Source organism: Lycium barbarum, chromosome 9 (assembly GCF_019175385.1).
Source record: "Lycium barbarum isolate Lr01 chromosome 9, ASM1917538v2, whole genome shotgun sequence".
Lineage (NCBI taxonomy): Eukaryota > Viridiplantae > Streptophyta > Magnoliopsida > Solanales > Solanaceae > Lycium > Lycium barbarum.
In genome coordinates this window covers 99,207,638-99,225,925 of record NC_083345.1, presented here as the reverse complement: position 1 = coordinate 99,225,925, position 18,288 = coordinate 99,207,638, and the positions used below count along the sequence as shown (strand labels likewise).

General features: G+C 36.1%; 1 protein-coding gene and 1 long non-coding RNA gene across 2 annotated transcripts; both read right to left on the bottom strand.

Moving 5' to 3' along the window:
* Positions 1-455: 455 nt before the first annotated feature.
* On the bottom strand, positions 456-5,595 carry LOC132609143 (uncharacterized). The gene is made up of 4 exons (XR_009570711.1): positions 5,330-5,595; positions 4,567-4,678; positions 4,353-4,467; positions 456-826 (listed from the first exon to the last, which is right to left on the bottom strand). It is a non-coding gene; the product is annotated as an uncharacterized LOC132609143 (long non-coding RNA).
* Positions 5,596-7,817: 2,222 nt separating this feature from the next.
* Positions 7,818-11,591, bottom strand: LOC132612061 (uncharacterized). Its single transcript, XM_060326406.1, has 2 exons — positions 11,213-11,591; positions 7,818-7,879 (listed from the first exon to the last, which is right to left on the bottom strand). The coding sequence occupies exons 1-2, from the start codon at positions 11,589-11,591 to the stop codon at positions 7,818-7,820; spliced, it is 441 nt and encodes a 146-aa protein (XP_060182389.1).
* Between the last annotated feature and the right edge of the window lie 6,697 nt (positions 11,592-18,288).

Here is an 18,288-nt window from a genome sequence, read left to right as displayed (position 1 = left end):
CCCACATAGGTTGGGTTGTGACACAATCCATAAATAGTGAGGTAAAAAGTGTATTAACACACTATGGTTAAGAGATAAAACTATAAGAAAAAATGTCATGTATTCATTATTTTAACTTGGGAAAACGACACTTTTAGTCCCTAAGTTATCGCGTAATTGCAATTGTAGTCCCTGTGATATCCGATAAGCACTTTTGACCTTCAATTAAGCAATGTGCGCAATTTTAATCCGATGGCTAACGGATCTGCTAAAACTAAACATAGCGTTAGTGGCTAGTAAGGGTACTTTAGGTATTTAAAAAATTCTGGTTTCTGCGATATAAACTGCTGGAAAAACACACTTCTGCATGCCCTAATTCTACACATATCAAAAGTACTCGATAATCCTTGGTCTGTGACAATGGAATTTCTTTCCGAAAGTGGATTCCTTTTCGAGAATCATAAGGAACGCTATGATAATAAAATATTTGTTTGTTATAAATTTGTCGAACTCAATTGAGTTATATCTCTCTGAAATCTTCCAATTATCGTCTTATTGAACTCCTACTAGTAAGAGTTCAGATCTGAATATTGTAAAGGAAGATGTCATCTTTGTCTATGTTACAATAATAATTTAAATTGTTTTAATTTGGAAAATGACTATGTCAAGAAGCACAAAGGTACAATATAGTAGTTATTGTACTCTTTGATACGAAAGTATTTATTGCAATACTTATAGCTGCAAGACCCAATTGAAGCAAGCATTGGCACACTGTAACTTTCTCTGCGATACCCCTTCCTTTTATGAACTTCTTTCTCCTCATCTTCTCTGGTTGGTGATAAAATACCTTGTCAATATAATCCATGAAAAAGTTTGAAGTCACACTAAGAATATCCCATTAAGAGGTAAGTCAATAAAAGTTTCCTTAACTAAACACAACCAATAAACAGTTTTTTGCTTTTGATCAGGTAACAACCAGTAAACAGTTGTGGAGAATAAATAATTTAAGTGTTGAAAAAGAACTTAAAACATTTTTACAGATGATTCTGATTTTCATGATTGTATATGCTCATGTGTTAATACTATATTTACTTGGTTTCGATGAAACTTATACCCCCATCTTTCCACAAAATCCATATCTAGTTTATTTGAATGAAACTAAAGCAGAGTCCTTTTTTAAATCTATTTACAGATGAAGGTGAGGATCAAGATATGTTTTACAATTAAGCTGCATTATATGGGTAGGTGGGTGTTTGAGCCAGGGATGGATTATATAGGCGGAGGAATAGATTACTCTGACTATTGTAAGGGAGATGAAAACTCTATTATTCAGATGAAACAACGTATGAAAAAGTTGAAAGTGGATGGTAGAAAAGTAAAATTTTGGTTTAAGTTTGGACCTCATTTTAAGACTAGTATAAGACTCTTAACAACTGATTCAGATATATATATAGCCTCATCTACGAATTAACAGAGAATAGAGTAGTGGAAATATTTGTTGAGCATACAAATGAAGAGCAACAGAGCTATGATATAAATGATGCCAACTACAAAGTGAAGAACGCTTAACAGATGTGAATGTCATACAAGAAAATAATGATAGTGATGCTACAAGTGAAGATTGTGAGTCATTCCATGGCTCTGACTATCCTGTGGAAGAAGATAATATGATCTAGATCAAACCAATGAATCTATTATAGAGTCAGTTGCTATTAAAGGAAAAACCAAAGCCAATTAGGTTTATGGAACTAAGAAAAGCATGAATTTTTGAGTTGTCTCAAATGTGCTTGTAGAGTTTCCTAATCACACTCAAGAGGATGATTTTGTTTCATCAGACGAGGAATTAATGAGCTTGCAAGGAGATTCTGATGATGATGATAACCCTAAAGGATCCATTGTTTTTAATCCAAGCAAGGATTTGGAGGATCCCAAATTTGAATTTAAGATTGATATGATTTTTAGTAATAGTAAAGAGTTTAAATGGGTAGTGGAAGTACATGCTATGAAGCAGAGAAAAGACATTAAGTTTTTAAAGAATGAAACTAGGAGGTCCAGAACAATTTGTAAGGTGTCAAGCTGCAATTGGTTCATATTCGCATCAAAGGCTAATCAACACGAATCTTTCAAGATCAAGACAATAGGCCCTAATCATTCATGCGGTAACCAAAGAGATAACATGAAAATTGACTCTGGATTTTTGGCTAAGAAGTACGAAGAGGAGTTTAGGATCAATCCTAGCTGGGGTATGAAAGAATTTCAAGCTCATGTGATGAGAACTCACAAGTGTACAGTTAGTAGATATCATCTTGCAGGGCAAAAAGAAAAGCAATGGACTTGATCACTGGGACTAAAGAAGAACAATTTAACATGTTTTGGGACTATTGTGCTGAGCTACGAAGAAGTAATCCAGGGACCACATGTATCTTGAAGCTGGATGATAATCCAAAATAACAGATAAAGGCAAGAAAAGGTTATTAAGGCTCTATATTTGTTATGCAGCGCTTAAACAAGGATTCTTAGCTGGATGTAGACCTATTATAGGGGTTGATGGATGTCATTTGAAAGGACATCAAAAGGGTAGAGCTGGAACAATGCAGATTACTCCACTACAGCCTTTCCCTTCCGTAAAGCCTCAGAACGCTCAAAGTCTAGCAATTAGAATGTGAAATAAGTCACAATCACTCTAGTCACAAAATCAATTCAAAGAACACCTTTCCCTTTAGCCCCATTCCAATGGGTGAAAGATTTCTAGCTTCTAGGTGTAAATTAGCCTAACATTGGCCTTAGCAACCTCCAACTATCAATCTGCAAGGTCATTTAATCAAACATCTATTACAAGCAGTTTCCATGGTCAAGCTACCATTTTTATGAAACCCTAAGTCTCAATTCACTTAGTTCATGTCTCTAATGGTTCAATTCTTGATTAAAAAGTGATATCCCAAGCCATTAGATGATAAAAACACAATAACAATCATAACCCATCAACTATTGAAAGTCTATTAAGTTCTAGGGTTACTATTTCCAATTCACCATTGAAGACCCATAAAAGGGATGATAATCATAGAGATGAAAGCGTAATGATGGAAGGAATGGTTAAGACTTACCTCTCAAGGATATTCTTGCCCTAGCTTGGAATTTCGCCCTAGGTGCTTATGGGGAACTGTTTTGGAGTTTTATGAATAAAGAATTCTGAACTAAGTGTTTAAAAGCCGACATTCTATCCCCGTCCACCGCTGCAGCGGTCCACCCGTCGCTGCAGCAGTCCCGCTGTAGCGGGCATTGACCTCACCAACTACTTCCCTTCGCCATGGCGAGCCTGCTCCCGCTATAGTGACATCGCTACAGCGGTCCAGTGCCCGCCATAGCGGATAAAGAAAAATCCAACTGACCACAGCGGCGAGAGGCTGGTCGCTACAGCGGTCCCGCCGCAGCGGCACTTCTTCCGCTGCAGCAGTGATACTGAACCAGTATGCTCGCTAATTTCACAGGTTTTCAACTCTACCACCCAACATTTCATCCAAGGCCTCACAAACACAAACAAAACATGCACAATGATATAAAAACACCATACGGACTCACCCGTGGCCTCGAAATTCCCTACGAAGTTCTAATTTCCTAGGTCAGCCCCCCCCCCCCCCCCCCCCTCCCCCCGATGGACTCAACACAATCAAGAAATAATCACAAACAAGTCAAGTTTTCAGTTCTTAGACTTATACAATTGAGTTTCTATTAGCTCGTTCTATTTGGTGGGTGATCCTATATTTTCCATAACGACTGGAAGGGTCGTTACATGGAGATGGATAAATGTTCTTATTTTCTTTTTTAAATTGCAATCACTTTATGCTTTCAGATTCATTGTTTACATTTATCACATAATCATAATTTTGATAGACTTTCTTTCTTTTTTACATCAAGAACCAACTAAGCACTACCAATTTATTTTCTGCACTTCTGTGCAATTTTAATATCTACTTAAATTACTCTTTGTGATTTATAAGTTTGGTGCATTGCAGCATGCCACAGAGGAGTTGATTTTGCCTTTATCTTGTCAATGGAATCAGATTTACATACATTGTTCTTAGAAGATCAGAAGTACACACATTGTTCTTAGTTCCGACAGGTTCCTCTTAAAAAAGATTCTTCTACTTTCTCTCCTAAAACAAATCGTGAACTTGATAAGAGCAACTTTACAACTTATAACATGTATACATTAATTTCCTGCATCAGTATAATGTTCTTTTCCATTTAAGAAATGATCATTAACACTATCTTTATAAAACAATGGAGCAAAATAACATAAAAAGAGCATGCTATGTGTAACAATTTGGGGAAACGATCAATATCAGATATGTCATTCATAAGGATAAAAATACCAGTTTTATAGTTATCAACTGTTGAGAGGAGACTTGTAGTTTGCGAACGGCAGTCAGCATCGGAGCCACGTCACAAATTGGTGCTTCCAGCAACATAACTTGATCCGTAAACCTTCTACAAATGAATACAATTGCAACCACAAATTGACATGTCTTAGTATAACTTAGATAGACCTGAATATTCAGAAAACTTCTCGGAAGTTGAGGCTAATACATTTTTCAGGAGCCAATTGTAGTTTCTCCACAGAACACGAGTTGATAAATCTTGCAGTGGATACGAGTAGTCCATTAGCTTCCTCCTTTGAAATTGGGGCAGACAAGATCGCCTACATGCCAAGGAAAATTCAGAAGATTGTCGATTCGATTTGATTCTCTCCTTCAAGAAAAGATTTTGGAAATCTTATTGTTTACGAAAAGCTATCTAATAGCTTACGAAGAGCTTTCACAAATTTTATTGAGCCAAATATTTTTTAGGGAAAGAAATTTCCAATTCAAACTAAATCTAAAAAGAATAGACCAACCAACACTTGAAAATCGCATCTTCCAGTGCAAAAGATACATTAGAAATCGTATCATTGGAACGTCAACAAAGAATCCGACTTTTCACAGAAATCACAAGCTATATAGAAAAAAGAATCACATATGAGAATGATCAGTTATGTTTGCTCTCAATCTTCAGTTAGAGATTCAAAAAGTTTATAGCAACACTAATTTGAAATACCCACACAATTCTTCACACAAAATTTCAGAATCAAATTCTAACCCAGATTCTTGAAGTTCTCAGCAATGGTAGATTCAATTTCTAGCTCAAATGGTGGAAAATGATATGTTCACCAAAATCACATATGATACGTTTACTGATTCACTCCATACAACCCATTTTCCAAGAAAATTGTAACAAATCGATCTAGAAGAAGAATCCCAACAAGAAATTCCAAAATCGAAGAACTGGAGCTCGATTAAGCAATGGAACTTACCATAAGAACCCTGGCTTAAATCGGGGAAAAACTTGAGCAGAGAACTCAAAAATTGATACAACCAGAGCGAAATACACTCAAATTATGAATTTCTACCTAAATTTTCATCTCATCATTGGATGAAGTTTAGCTCAAATAAGGTTAGATACTATCGAAGAGAGAAAGTTTCTTGAATAAAACAAAAAAGAAAAGAAACAAAAAAGAAAGAAAGCTTCTTGAATAGTGTTAAAGGAAAGTATGCTCTAGTGCCCGTTTGGATGGGCTTATAAGTTGGTTTGCCAACTTATAAGCCTTATTGTAGCGTTCGCTACCAATTTAAAGTGCTTATTTTAAGTCATAAAGTGCTTAAAGTCACTAAAAAATGAAAAGTTGAAATTTTAACTTTTTTTTTTTGGAGGGCTTAAAGCCATTTTCGTTAACCATTGAAATTACTTTTATATCCTTTATATTTTATTTTAATTCCCAAATCACCCTCTCACCTAAAGCCCTAAAAGTCACGATCTGTTTCTCATTTCTTCTACATCAACGTAGCCTCCACGATCTGTTCATCATCTTCTATAACAACGCAGCCTCCAAACCCAGAACTTTCTTCACTCCCACACTTACTCTCTTTCTCTCTCTAAAATTTCCCCGAATCGCTGAGTTCTTAAAAAATGTAAGGTTGTAAATCTAAAATCAATGTTGAAAATTGCTTGAGTTCTTCAAGTTTCTACTGATCTAAGGTATTCTTCTTCCTTATTCTTTGATTTTGCTCTACAAATTGTAATTTAGCTTTATTTCATCTTACATGTGGATTTTTTTTGCATACTTGTGTTTTTTCTACGCTGAAACTCTCAGTAGAATCAGTGATGATAAGCTCGTTGTAAATCACTGATTTTGTGTTTTCATTTTCGTATCTAAGTTCGTTGGTTTCGAAGAAATTGCTTCTTCTGTTGCTGAGATATTGTCGATAAAGGTACTGTGCGATTTTCAGATTCCAATTTTTCAGTGTAATCAGTGAGACCTTTCATTTTTGATTTGCTTCGTGTGTAGCATTGCTTGAACAATTTTGTTTGAAACCGACCTTTGTTAATGCGCTTTTGAAATAATTGATTGATTATCGTGGATATTAAGGATTGAAATTGTTGTCGAAGGTGATTCAATATTGTATTAACAGGGAATCTGCTAGTATTATTTGGTGATTTTTTTTTTGGGATAATGATACCTGCAACTATTTTTTGCTAAAATTTCTTAGTTTAGTGGTGTGTTTGGTAATTTCTTCCCATTTTTCCAAGCACTAGTGGACTGAATTACCCAGTACCTGTGCTCGTTAAATTAGTTGAGGTGCACGCAAGCTGGTCCGGAAACCACGGTTGTAAAAAAGTAGTTCTAGGACTGGTCCGACATATTTTAAATTGTACAACAACTTCACTACATGTCACCTGCATGATATGTAAATTTGATATTCACAAATTGGATAATTAGAAAAAAAAAATCCACATGAAAGCTTTTAATTTAATATTCTTCGCGATAAATATTTTTGGTTTTTAAGTAAATAATAACTCTATTTGATAAGATTAGTATACTGAACACAACAGATTTCTTGTATCTTTTAGTTCACTATAGCCTATGGATTTGCGGTAAGTACAAAGGCCTTTAGCTAATGCAGTAAACACAAACATGTGGATATATCTGCATGAATAACAGTCAAAGTGCATTGTGTTTTAACATATAGAAATGTACTAGTCTGGGTGGTGATGTATATCTGTATTCAGTACCGTGATAGTTGCCTTTGAACTACACATTCTAGACTAATTCCATCTTTGCTGTATAGTAGCTACTTTAAAAGTCCATCTTCCAGTGTGATTCTGAGCTGAATAGTGTCTGGACTATTTCATTTTCGTTTTAGTACTTGCTTTTCTCATTTAAGCAAAAGAAACTGCAGCCAAATGCTCTGTAATTGTTGATATTCGTAATTCATATCATGCATAAACCAGTTATTTAGAGTTATAGATAGTCAGTCAATTGTTAAATGTCTTGGAGTTAGGGAAGAGCTAAATCCTTTAACATTGGTGTATTGCTTCAGGATAGTCTATACATAAACCTAATTCTTTCTATGAGGTCAAGAAAACCATAAAAAAGGCCAAGATATGTTTCTATCAGTAAGAAGGGATAGTTACTATTAATTTAATTACAAAATGACATTGTTACGCAGATAATATTTTGAGTGGTTCTTCAGGATTTTTGATTTATGTGCTTTTAGTCCCTTTATCATAATTATGCAGTAATCTACGGTGTGAAGTACTTCTCGTTCGACTGACCACCCTTCGACATACATTGCTACGCCCCTGGGATCACTCTGGCCAAGTATTCCGCTACCTTTGTGCAAGTTTCTGAAAGATGAATGGCAATAACCTATTTATATTTTCAATTGGTTTCGTATCTGTTATATGCTATACTACCTATAGCCGTTCTGATCCAATCTCATGTCAGAATAATGATGATTTTCTCATTTGGAACTGGGACTTCTGTGATTGGCTTCTGCTGCTGCTGCTACGGCGGCTGCTGCTGCTGCTTATAAAAATAACTTTCAGCACTTAAAAGTTCTAAAAGCACTTTATACATAAAAGTCACTTTTTTTAAGCCCATCCAAACGGGCTCCTAATGTGAATGATGTATTTATTCCTGTCACTTGGGAAGTGTAACGATCCGGAGCTAAAAAGAAGAATTAATACAGTTGACTATAATTATTATGTATGTGTTTATTGAAACCAAACAGTTAACGTGTAAATATCATATATATCCTAAGGACACGTTTGGTACGATGGATAAGGATAAATAATCCGGGATTATATTTGAGATGAGTTTATCTCATATTTGATTGGGATAAAATCGCGGTATAACTAGATTATTTATCCCGGGATTGTAGTGTTATTTTATCCCTAGGGGAGGCAAAGGTGGAGCTAGAATTTTAGGCTTGTGGGTTCTGAATTCAAACCCTTTTAAGTTGCTGGGTTCTAAATTACTAATTTATACTTATTACGTGAATTTCCTAAGGCAAATATAAGGTTTGAACAAAAGTTTGTGGGTTCGGCCGAACCCGTCTTCGATACTATGGCTCCGCCACTGATGGGAGGGTGGAATACTTGTTTCCAACCAAACTACCTGTGACACTTTAAACTTGTATGTGTTTTACCTAAAATACCCTTACTAACAACTAACGCTCTGTTTAGTTTCAGCAGATCCGTTAGCCATTGGACTAACATTGCACACTTAACTTAATTGAAGGTCAAAAGTGCTTAGTCGGATATCATAGGGACTAAAATTGAAATTATACGATAACTCAGGGACTAAAAGCGTCATTTTCCCTTTTAACTTAATTTAATACCGGGCGCAAGTAAACTTTTAACTTCTTTCCGCCTCTTACCAAGTTGTTAATGTCTTCTACTAGAAGAAGACATCTCCTCTGAAATCCTAATTAATTATATAGGGATACATCTATTTCTCTTTCATGCTTATATATTTTATCAAAACTAATTTCCAAGAACCTAAACTAATTACACTTGAGGGACAACGGTATACAGCTACAATGGCTTGCTTGAGATACAGGATTATATATCATACTCAATTTGTGAATTTGAACAATTTGGCTCATAGATGACCCAAAAATTATCTTAATTTGCTTGGTCAACATCCCTCTAAGTATATTGCTTTCTTGCTAGACTAATCTTCCTCCAGACTATTTTTATATTAAGAAAATGAAATAAATATTATATAAAATCAAATAGAGATATAAATATCGTTGGAGACCAGAGGTCAAACTCACAAAAAATAATAGGTGACTTTTTCATTCGTCTAAGGGTTGGTTAGCAAAGTGCGAATTCAGAATTTAAATTTTACGGATTCGAGTTCGAGATTCTACGACAACTCATTTGATTTACTGGGTTTTAAATCAATTATTTGTAATCATTTTCTAAATGTTTTAATGTCACGACCCAATTTAGGACCATGACCGACGCTATGGGATAGGATTCCCAAAGCAAGCCTTAACGAGAATTTACAGAAAATCGGGCAGAGTTTTCCCTGTTTTTATGACTACCCAAAACTTTCCTGTCTCAAAATCAACAACAGAAATAACCAATCTCAACCAAACTAACTGCAACCATCCTCAGTCAACCCATTTTCAATGTAATAATACTAAAATATCTCTGAAATACGGAAAAAAAAAATCTAATACTAGTCACTAGTCTATAATAAATAAAGAATACTCATAAAACAAATCAAATGACTGTGGAGCAACTCTAAGAGTTCAAAAGAAAAGATCATAATAAATAATAGACTCTTCGCCCACGCGAACAAGTGCGGGGCTCACCAGAAACTTTCAACTCGTGCTCTCTAGTTACCGTAATCCTCACCAATATCACGTGCGGTCTCTGTAAAAAAAATAGCGAGGAGTGAGACGCTTTCTTAGTGAGTAATAATACTTAACCACAACCGTTTTTTATTGGGAACAAGTCATAAAACATGCTTATATAATATTCGATAACTATCATGAAATAAATGCCCTTTTTGGAAAAACGATAACAATAACCAATCTTGTCTGTTTTCATGTAAGCAGAAATCATTTAACAATTCAGTAATAAACTCTATAAACACTGTCATATCAACTCTTATATCTGGGAGGTTTCCAAGAAAGGATCATGTAATCTATATCATGTGTACCCCTTCATAAAAGGAGTCAAATATAACTATAGGTCCCTGCTCGAGAGAAAATGGTACATGTATGCTAGTTCTACCTTCCCGCTAGCGAGGGCTGTAACTGTAATCTGTAAATACAAGGTGCACCAGGTCTAATGAACCCGCCGTTAGCTACGGGATCCTTCAAAGTCTCCTCCCATTAATACTTTTCTTTGTAAACTACAAATACTCATATAAAGCATTTTCAAAATAATACACGGCATATCAATTCTTATCAAATCATGCAATTTCATTTTAGAAACGGTAATCATATCTCAAGTATCGGTAAAACATATCTAATAACGGTGAAAACAATTAGAATAACCGGTAAACATCTCAAGTAAACTGTTCGGTACCATATCAAGTAAAGGACTTGTCCCACATGCAATTGCAAAGCATCGATAACACATCTTATTTTCAAAATCATGTATAAATCATGCAGGTTATGAAAATACAATTTGTGGTAAGATTACTACTCACAGTACTCGTGTCGAAGTACCAACCTCGTCACCTCGAGCAACCCGTATGACTTCCTTCGATCAATCTATAATCACATCATATCAATCTCGTGTTAAATCCTTATATTTAGGCTAAGTCATAACTAGTTTAGAACACCCAAACCCGAAGTGATCCTTTAGCTTAAACATTCTCTGTTTTCTTTGTTTACCCAATTTAAGGAAATTACTGGAAGTCCGACTATGCTCTAGTTCTACCAACATCCGTTAATCCAACCCCAATCATCCATCATTTAGAATGATAATCATGGAAAAAAATAAAATATATTGTTATCTTGAATTTTGATCGTGGTAGTTCAATTCCAAGTAGATGCCAGATCTTTTTAACAAACTTTGAAGAAGTTTGGGAAGTGAATCATTGATTTTTCTTTGCCAAACCTTTTTTTTTTGTTTAACTGCTCACATTCTGTATCTTTGAAATTGAGGGAATTACACTTCAGGTCATTTACCCTTATTTTGTTTTTCACGTCAGACTCCTCTTTTGGGCTAAGCCCATTGACTTTTTTTTTCTTTTTTCTTTTTGGTCTTTACATCAATTTGCTTCTTTTCTATTTTTTTTTGCTAATTACTTAAATACCTACACTTAAATATGGGATATTACATTCTCTCCACCTTAAGAAATTCAGTCCCCGAATTTAAAACAAGAGCATACCTATAGACTGAAACAAGTGGGGATACTTGGCTCGCATATCATTCTCGGACTCCCAAGTAGCTTCTTCAAAGGTATGATTTCTCCATAAGACTTTCACGGACACAATTTCTTTTGACCGTAACTTCCTTATTTGTCTGTCAACAATAGCCACTGGCTCCTCCTTGTACGTCAAGTTGTAATCAAGATGTATAGTCGGTGCTTCAAGCACACGAGAAGAGTCTGATATGCATTTTCTTAGCATAGAAACATGAAACACTGGATGGATAAAAGACATCTCACGAGGAAGTGCCAAACGATAAGCCACTTCTTCTATGCGGTCAAGTATCTCATATGGTCCTATAAATCTCGGACTCAATTTACCTCTTTTTCCGAATCGCATCACACCTTGCATAGGAGAGACTCGCAAGAAAACTTTGACCCCAACTGTGAACACTAAATCTCTTCTCTTATTCACATAAGACTTTTGTCTGCTTTGAGCCGTGAGCAACCTCTGTCTAATTAACTGGACCTTGTCGATAGCTTCTTGTACCAAGTCTGGTCCCAATACATTAGCCTCTCCCACTTCAAACCATCCGATAGGAGAACGACACCGCCTTCCATATAAGGCTTCATATGAAGCCATCTCAATGCTTGACTGAAAGCTGTTATTGTAGGCAAATTCAGCTAAGGGTAGGTAAGAATCCCAACTACCTCCAAAATCAAGAACGCAGGCTCTCAACATATCCTCCAAGATCTGTATAGTACGTTCAGACTGCCCGTCTATCTGGGGATGAAATGCCATACTAAGATCTACTCGTGTACCCAATGCTTCTTGAAAAGATTTCCAGAAGCGGGAGGTAAATTGTGATCCTCTATCAGAGATGATGGATACTGGAACTTGATGTGGCGTGATTTTACGCCATAATCGATGCTTTTTGACTATAAGTTTTACTTGTTTTTAAGCAAGCCTATATGATTTTACGTGGTTTTTAGTGTTTTTCAGGTAAAGGAACAGATTCGGCAAAATCACAGTTGAAGTGCAGAACCAGGTCGTAAATTGAAGTTTACGGTCCGTATTCTACAATACGGGCCGTATTCCATGGTCGTGTTAAAGGAAAACAGAACCAGAAAGTCAAGCTGAGAAGATGGTGGTTTACGAGCTAGGTTTACGGACCGTATTTCAGTTTACGGTCCGTATTCCATCACGTATTTAACCAGTTGAGCATCTGGCAGAAAGTTGAAGTGTTGGATGTTGAAATTCGACCATGCAGTTTACGGACCGTAAATCACTTTACGGTCCGTATTTCAAAAGAAGCAAGAAGTCACAACTGAAGGACGACTGGGTCGTGAACTGACTTTACGGTCCGTAAACCAGTTTACGGACCGTATTTCACCATGATGGGACCAAAGTGCAAATCTGTAACTTGTGTATTTCCAAAACCTATAAATAGTCATTGTAGGGTTTTTAATAGAGAGCATTCATTATATTTTTGTCTCTTGACTTAGAACATTAAATTCTCTCTAGTTTTTGAAGATTCAAACATCAATTCAAGTATTCTCATTTCTTTTTCATTCTAAAGTAAGCAATTATGAATTCTTCAATTTCTTATTTCTTGTTCTTTGTCACGAGTAACTAAATTCCCTTACTAGGGTTGTGAACCCAATGATGGGTGTATTGTGATTAGGTTTGTGATTGATATACAATTAATGGATTATTAGGGTTTAGTTATTCTTCATTCTTCATTCTTAATTAATGGTTGCAAACACTGATTAAAGCCATAAACCCTAATCTATTTGGGAAAATAATTAGGGTTGGTAAGAATAATTAACAAGAACTCAAAGCTTTAAACTTTGTTTAATAAATTCACTTAGGAATAAGAAGAATTTACTTGGCATGATTAATCGTTCTTCATTATCACTTTCTTATATTTGGAAAAATCATAGAAAGATATAATCTTTATCTATTGGAAGATAATAGAGATTCGCCTAGAGATTAAGTGCATTCACATATTGATCCATTACAAGTATATCAAGATCAATACCCATGATCATACATTCTATCTAACGGGGACACAACCTTAGTTTCTTTTACCATAAATTACCACCAAAGCAATAGTTTAGCAATTAGTTATAGAACAACCAAATTTTACCAAAATCATCGGATTAAGACATTAGACCTAGAACTTAGCATCTACGATTTTAGTAACCTTTTCACACCATATTCCCTGTGGGATTCGACCCCAACCTTGTTGGGTTACTATATTTGACAACGTCCGCGTTATACCATTAATAGGTGTAATTTGAGCGTATCAAATTTTGGCGCCGTTGCCGGGGAATACGGTTGTGAAATTACTAAATAGTGTTTGCTTCATTGAAGTCTTTTTCTTATTCCATCACACCTTGTGAATATTTGTTTAGTCGCTTTCTGTGTGTTATTTTAGTAAAAACAAATGGCATCTTTCCATCAAAACTTGTTTAGTAGTGATTTTTATGGTGAGCATGACCAAATTGGTGAGTTCAAACTCATGATGGAGTGCCTGCTAGGTGAGGGTAACGAAAATTAAAAAGCCTTAGAAGAATACTTGGAAACTAGTCTCCATCTTGGTTTGATTGCAGACGAAGAAAATCCTCCATGGGCAAATCATTATGAACTCCCCAATGCTCAAGATGAAAGGATAAATCATGAAGATGAGTTTATTGGGAATGCCAAAGAAAAAAATAAATTGGAGTCAACCATTGTTCTGGAAAATCTGGTTGGTGTTGACTCCAATCCGGGGGAAAAAGAGGATGTCGTAATTCAAGAAGTTCAAGAGCCTTATATTTTGCAATTTGAAAATTCAAGAAAGCAAAACGACATTCCTCACTTGAAAGCCAAGAAGTGTAATATGAAAAATATTTTACTTGGCGTGGTCATCTATTTACTACCCCCTGCTGCTCGTGGTCACAAACTTGAATCAATGTTGGGTGCCCAGTTTATAAGCTCCAAATGGCGAGAAAAGCGGTAAAAGTTAGTGCTAGCAGGTATGCCTAATCCCTTTTTATGCTTATGTGATGCAGTGGGGACACAACAAAGTTTTTAGTTGGGGGTGGGCTATCTAGAAAGTATTGTATATATGTGTTTAGGAACCCCCTCGGCTTTTCTTTGCCAGAGTTCTTTTCCTGAGGGATTTTATTTTTGTTGAAACTGACATGTTTAGGATGTTGCTTAGGTTGAGTAGAATAATTTTGACTTATTTGGTGTTACTTTGTAACTGATGGCATGTGTTGTGGGTTGTTGAAAATTTTGGACCCCTCAGAAATTTTGAAAAATGCATACTTAGAACAGTTATTGTCTGACATGATTGATTCTTTATATGACATTGTGATTATTGGGGTGTTGTGTGTGATGAAGGACTACTTAGGAGGTCACAAGTGTAAAAATGATTGTCCTTATGCCGATGTGTGTGTGAGTTGTTAGTTTAATTCTGTTTACGCATGTATAATCTAGAACTTGCCTGGTTGGTCTTGTTTGAAATGCGAAAGTTAGTTTGGTTGTGAAATGATCTTAGGCTTTCTTTGTGTAAATAAGTCACTGTGCCTAAATAAGCCCCTCCAAAAGCTGAAAATATCACTAGTGTCCCTTTTTGAGCCTTTTTGACCTTTTTCTTGGTTAGCTGAATGAAACCTCACCCGTTGTGAAATTGACCCATCTTCGCACTCGTTCCCTCCTTGATGCTACTAGATAGACGAGGCCAAGCGCCTAAGTTGGGGGTGAATTAAATGTGAAGTAGATGCTGAGAACAAAGGTTGGGGGTGGTGGAATTTGCTAATACAGAGTCGATGTGGTAGTTGATATAAAAAAATAATAATAAAAAAAAATTTAGAAAGTTGAAACACAAAAAGAATTTCTAGTTGATTAGGAATAAAACCACATCGAGGTCGAAAACGTGAAAGAAAATAAAGGGGTTGGAAAGAAAATAGGCGAATCAAGGTAAAGAGATTTTGTAGTGTCAAGGAGGGTGAGTCACTAATACCCAAAAAGTATCCTACCCGTCCCTAAGCCTACATTTCAAGCCGAAATAAGTCCTAATGTGATCACAACCGAATGAGCCTAGGATGAGAACATAGAAAATAAGGGCAAGCCTATGGTATTTGCATGTGTAGATATGAACTCTTTGTGAGTGTTGAGTGTTTTTCTCTTCTCTTTTATCTTCGTCCCATTCTTGTTGTATATATGTGTGTGGGGACATTCTTTGGTCTATGTGAGGGCATAAGGATGAGAATTGAACAAAATAAAGTGACTGCCAAAAGTAGCGTGTGTGTGCACATTAGCATGTTCGATAATGTAATGTCATGTATTGAAGCTTCATGGTCGGTCATTACGTTCTTAAGTTGTGTAGATTGCTTTACAATAGATAGTTGGAGTGGTTCGTAGAAAGGAAAACATGCATGCCAAAAGTTCCAAGTCAAAACCGATGTAGACATTGTTATTCTATGATATCTAAGTGTTAGATTGAGTCGTTGTGTGGTATGGCCTGCTTGAGGACAAGCAAATACTTTAAGTTGGGGGTGTTGATGTGGCGTGATTTTACGCCACAATCGATGCTTTTTGACTATAAGTTTTACTTATTTTTAAGCAAGCCTATGTGATTTTACGTGGTTTTTAGTGTTTTTCAGGTAAAGGAACAGATTCGGCAAAATCACAGTTGAAGTGCAGAACCAGGTCGTAAATTGAAGTTTACGGTCCGTATTCTACAATACGGGCCGTATTCCATGGTCGTGTTAAAGGACAACAGAACCAGAAAGTCAAGCTGAGAAGATGGTGGTTTACGAGCTAGGTTTACGGACCGTATTTCAGTTTACGGTCCGTATTCCATCACGTATTTAACCAGTTGAGCATTTGGCAGAAAGTTGAAGTGTTGGATGTTGAAATACGACCATGCAGTTTACGGACCGTAAATCACTTTACGGTCCGTATTTCAAAAGAAGCAAGAAGTCACAACTGAAGGACGACTGGGTCGTGAACTGACTTTACGGTCCGTAAACCAGTTTACGGACCGTATTTCACCATGATGGGACCAAAGTGCAAATATGTAACTTTTGTATTTCCAAAACCTATAAATAGTCATTGTAGGGTTTTTAATAGAGAGCATTCATTATATTTTTGTCTCTTGACTTAGAACATTAAATTCTCTCTAGTTTTTGAAGATTCAAACATCAATTCAAGTATTCTCAATTCTTTTTCATTCTAAAGTAAGCAATTATGAATTCTTCAATTTCTTATTTCTTGTTCTTTGTCACGAGTTACTAAATTCCCTTACTAGGGTTGTGAACCCAATGATGGGTGTATTGTGATTAGGTTTGTGATTGATATACAATTAATGGATTATTAGGGTTTAGTTATTCTTCATTCTTCAATCTTAATTAATGGTTGCAAACACTGATTAAAGCCATAAACCCTAATCTATTTGGGAAAATAATTAGGGTTGGTAAGAATAATTAAGAAGAACTCAAAGCTTTAAACTTTGTTTAATAAATTCACTTAGGAATAAGAAGAATTTACTTGGCATGATTAATCGTTCTTCATTATCACTTTCTTATATTTGGGAAAATCATAGAAAGATATAATCTTTATCTATTGGAAGATAATAGAGATTCGCCTTGAGATTAAGTGCATTCACATATTGATCCATTACAAGTATATCAAGATCAATACCCATGATCATACATTCTATCTAACGGGGACACAACCTTAGTTTCTTTTACCATAAATTACCACTAAAGCAATAGTTTAGCAATTAGTTATAGAACAACCAAATTTTACCAAAATCATCAGATTAAGACGTTAGACCTAGAACTTAGCATCTACGATTTTAGTAACCTTTTCACACCATATTCCCTGTGGGATTCGACCCCAACCTTGTTGGGTTACTATATTTGACAACGTCCGCGTTATACCATTAATAGGTGTAATTATAGCGTATCAGAACTCCGTGAAGCCGAACAATTTCATTCATAAATATCTGTGCATATTTCACTCCACTATATGTAGTATTTACTGGCAAGAAGCGTGCTGATTTTGTTAGTCGGTCTACAATTACCCATACAGAGTCAAAACCTCTAAGGGTTCGCGGTAGCCCGATCACAAAATCCATAGTAACTCTTTCCCATTTCCACTCTGGAATCTCAATCTGTTGTAGTAATCCCATGGGTCGCTGATGCTCGGCTTTAACCTGCTGACAAATCAAACAACTAGAAACAAAGTTAGCAACATCTTTCTTCATACCTTCCCACCAATACAATTGTTTCAGGTCATGGTACATCTTAGTGGATCCAGGGTGTATAGTATATCTGGAGTTGTGAGCTTCCCCAAGAATAGTTCCTCTTAACCCATCTACATCCGGTACACATAACCGTTTACCCAGTCGAAGAACGCCATCACGGTCAACAGTCATTTTTTTACTTTTACCAGCGAGGACTTGATCTCGGTATTTGCACACTTGCACATCCTCATATTGCGTGGCCTTTATGCGCTCTACTAATGAAGATTTGGCTTGAACACAAGCCAACAATGCCTCTGATTTTCCCACACCAAACCTAACACCTGTACCTTTAAGTTTCAGCATATCCTTCACCAATGGTCTCTTGTCAGGAGCTATATGTGCCAAACTACCCATAGATTTCCTGCTCAGTGTATCAACCACAACATTTGCTTTTCCAGGATGATACAAAATAGCATAATCATAATCCTTGAGTAGTTCCATCCACCGACGCTGTCGAAGATTTAGATATTTCTGCTGGAAAATGTACTTCAAGCTCTTATGGTCAGTATAAATCTCACAAGTTGCGCCATATAAGTAATGCCTCCAAATCTTTAGAGCAAATACCACTGCGTCCATCTCCAAATCATGCGTAGGATAGTTCTGCTCATGCTTCTTCAACTGTCTCGAAGCATAAGCTATAACACGACCATTTTGCATGAGAACACATCCTAATCCTATCCGTGAAGCATCACAGAATACCGTGAATCCTCCAGAACCTGCTGGTAAGGCTAATACTGGTGCAGTTGTCAAACATGTCTTGAGCTTCTGAAAACTCCGCTCACATTCCTCTGTCTA

Excerpts from the sequence above, each read along its gene's own strand:
- LOC132612061 (XM_060326406.1), bottom strand. The coding sequence starts at position 11,591 with ATGCGATTCGGAAAAAGAGGTAAATTGAGTCCGAGATTTATAGGACCA. Across the intron at positions 7,880-11,212 it reads CCACTTGTTTCAGTCTATAG|CAGCAGCAGCCGCCGTAGCA; the intron begins GTATGCTCTTGT and ends TTTTATAAGCAG.